Source organism: Pinus tabuliformis, chromosome 1_2 (assembly GCF_031772625.1).
Source record: "Pinus tabuliformis cultivar Carrire ecotype Pingquan chromosome 1_2, CPIR1, whole genome shotgun sequence".
Lineage (NCBI taxonomy): Eukaryota > Viridiplantae > Streptophyta > Pinopsida > Pinales > Pinaceae > Pinus > Pinus tabuliformis.
Window position 1 is genome coordinate 808,001,193 of NC_142298.1, and position 1,855 is coordinate 808,003,047.

The 1,855-nt window shown below is 39.1% G+C and overlaps 1 protein-coding gene across 1 annotated transcript; it reads right to left on the reverse strand.

Annotated features, from left to right (window-relative positions):
* Window positions 1–450: 450 nt before the first annotated feature.
* Window positions 451–1,491, reverse strand: LOC149208356 (uncharacterized). The gene has a single exon (XM_089398314.1). The coding sequence runs from the start codon at window positions 1,489–1,491 to the stop codon at window positions 451–453; it is 1,041 nt and encodes a 346-aa protein (XP_089254440.1).
* Between the last annotated feature and the right edge of the window lie 364 nt (window positions 1,492–1,855).

Consider the following 1,855-nt stretch of genomic DNA (forward strand, 5'->3'; position numbering starts at 1 on the left):
GGTTAATTCTTTCTGGGGTTGTCTCATAGGCTGAAAATCTTCTTTAATGTATATATGATGAGTGCATAAATCAACAGGAACACCCCTCATATCTGTATAATCTCATGTGAATGCTTCCTTATGTTCATGAAGGACTTTTAGGAGTTGTTCGGTCTGGGATGGTGAAAGATTCAGGTTGATATTAAATGTCTTCCTTGGCTCAATTTCTATAGGGATACTGTCACTGGGTGCAATTATATGAATGTCTTCGTCTTCAATTCCTGATTCAATAGTTTCTTGCATTTCACAGCTCATAACAGATTCTAGAAATTGATGAGTTGTATCAGAAACGACATGGGGGCTATTAATAAAAGTATTAATAGCATCATATTTCGTTTCATTTTTAAAATAAAGGGCTTGACTAATAGTAAGGACTGGTCTGGTTTCCTCGCTTTCAGCTTAAGGTCCTTCTCAAGGTAGGGAATTTTGTTTAAATGTTGTTTTACGTGATGAACTTGGTTCCGCAGGGGGGTAAAGAATAAGGTTCTTTGTATCTTCCCCATTGGATATCACCATATTTCCTGACCGACATCCGATATAGGAGTTTGCAGTTGCTAGCCAAGGTCTTCCTAAAATCATAGAGTGACCACCAGCTGGGGATTGTGTATGTAATACCAGAATATCAACGAGATAATACCATGAGTCTACTGAAATTGTTATGTCTTCCAATTTCCCTATCGGCCTTACTGTAGATCTATCTACTAATTCCAAGACAGTAGGAGTTGGTTTTAGATTTCGTAGACCTAATGTAGGCATAGTTTTAGATGTGATAACATTAATTGCAGCCCCCAAATCTACTAGTACATTCAAGATTTTAACCCCGTTAATCTGCACTATCAAAATTGGGTTCCCTGGATCTACATATTTCACAGGCATAGATTTTCGTAGCATAATGTCTGATAGCTTCCCCATAACATGAATGTTAAGTGGACCCTTTGTTTTCTTTCCAGGTTTCTTGGAACAGTATTCTCTAATTGTCTTAGAATAAATAGGCACATCCTTCATAGCTTGGAGTAAGGGAATTTTGAAAAACAAGTTTTGTAGTTCCCCTAAAAGGTCAAATTCTGGTTGAGGTTTCTGTTTACTCAAGGCTAATCTCTCGGGATAAGGCAGATTATTTGGGAAACCCTGAGTAGCACCCAAATGAGGAGGGGGGTGTTTGACAAAATTCTGATTTGACTCATTCTCGGCTACTTGGGCTTCTGGTTTTAGATCTTCATCACCAATATGTTCAACAATAATTGGTGAAGTCTGAGCATTCACCACCCGACCAGATCGCAAATTTATCTCATTACATTCTGCAGTAGAAATGTTATATGAAGGAAGGTTGAGTGTGTCATTCTGTTGAGCACCCTTATTATTAGGATTTGGATTAGGTTGGATAGGAATATGAGGGCGAAGAGGAGTACTGGAAGGGATGTTGGAAGGCAGTTGTAACTGTTGTTGTTGCATCGTTTGAGGAAATTGACCAGGAGAAGGAGAAGGCCCTCGCCAATTCTAAGACCATGAAGGATTTGAACTAAACTGAGGGAACCAAGACTGCCAGGGTGGATATTGATAAAATTGAGGCCATGGTTGTCGAAAAGGTACTGATTGAGGGCCCATATTTAAATTGCTAAAATACTGAGAAAGGTCCTGAGACATAACTTGATTTGAGCTTGGTGGTCGTGGCTGCCATGGTTTCTTGGAACCCATAAATCATAATTTCTCTAATCCTTCACTTGTTCCCTGGAATACTGTCTTTAGCCCACGAAGATATGGACATGAATTGGTGGAGTGAACCTATTCATATATTGCACACGTCTTCACAGTATTT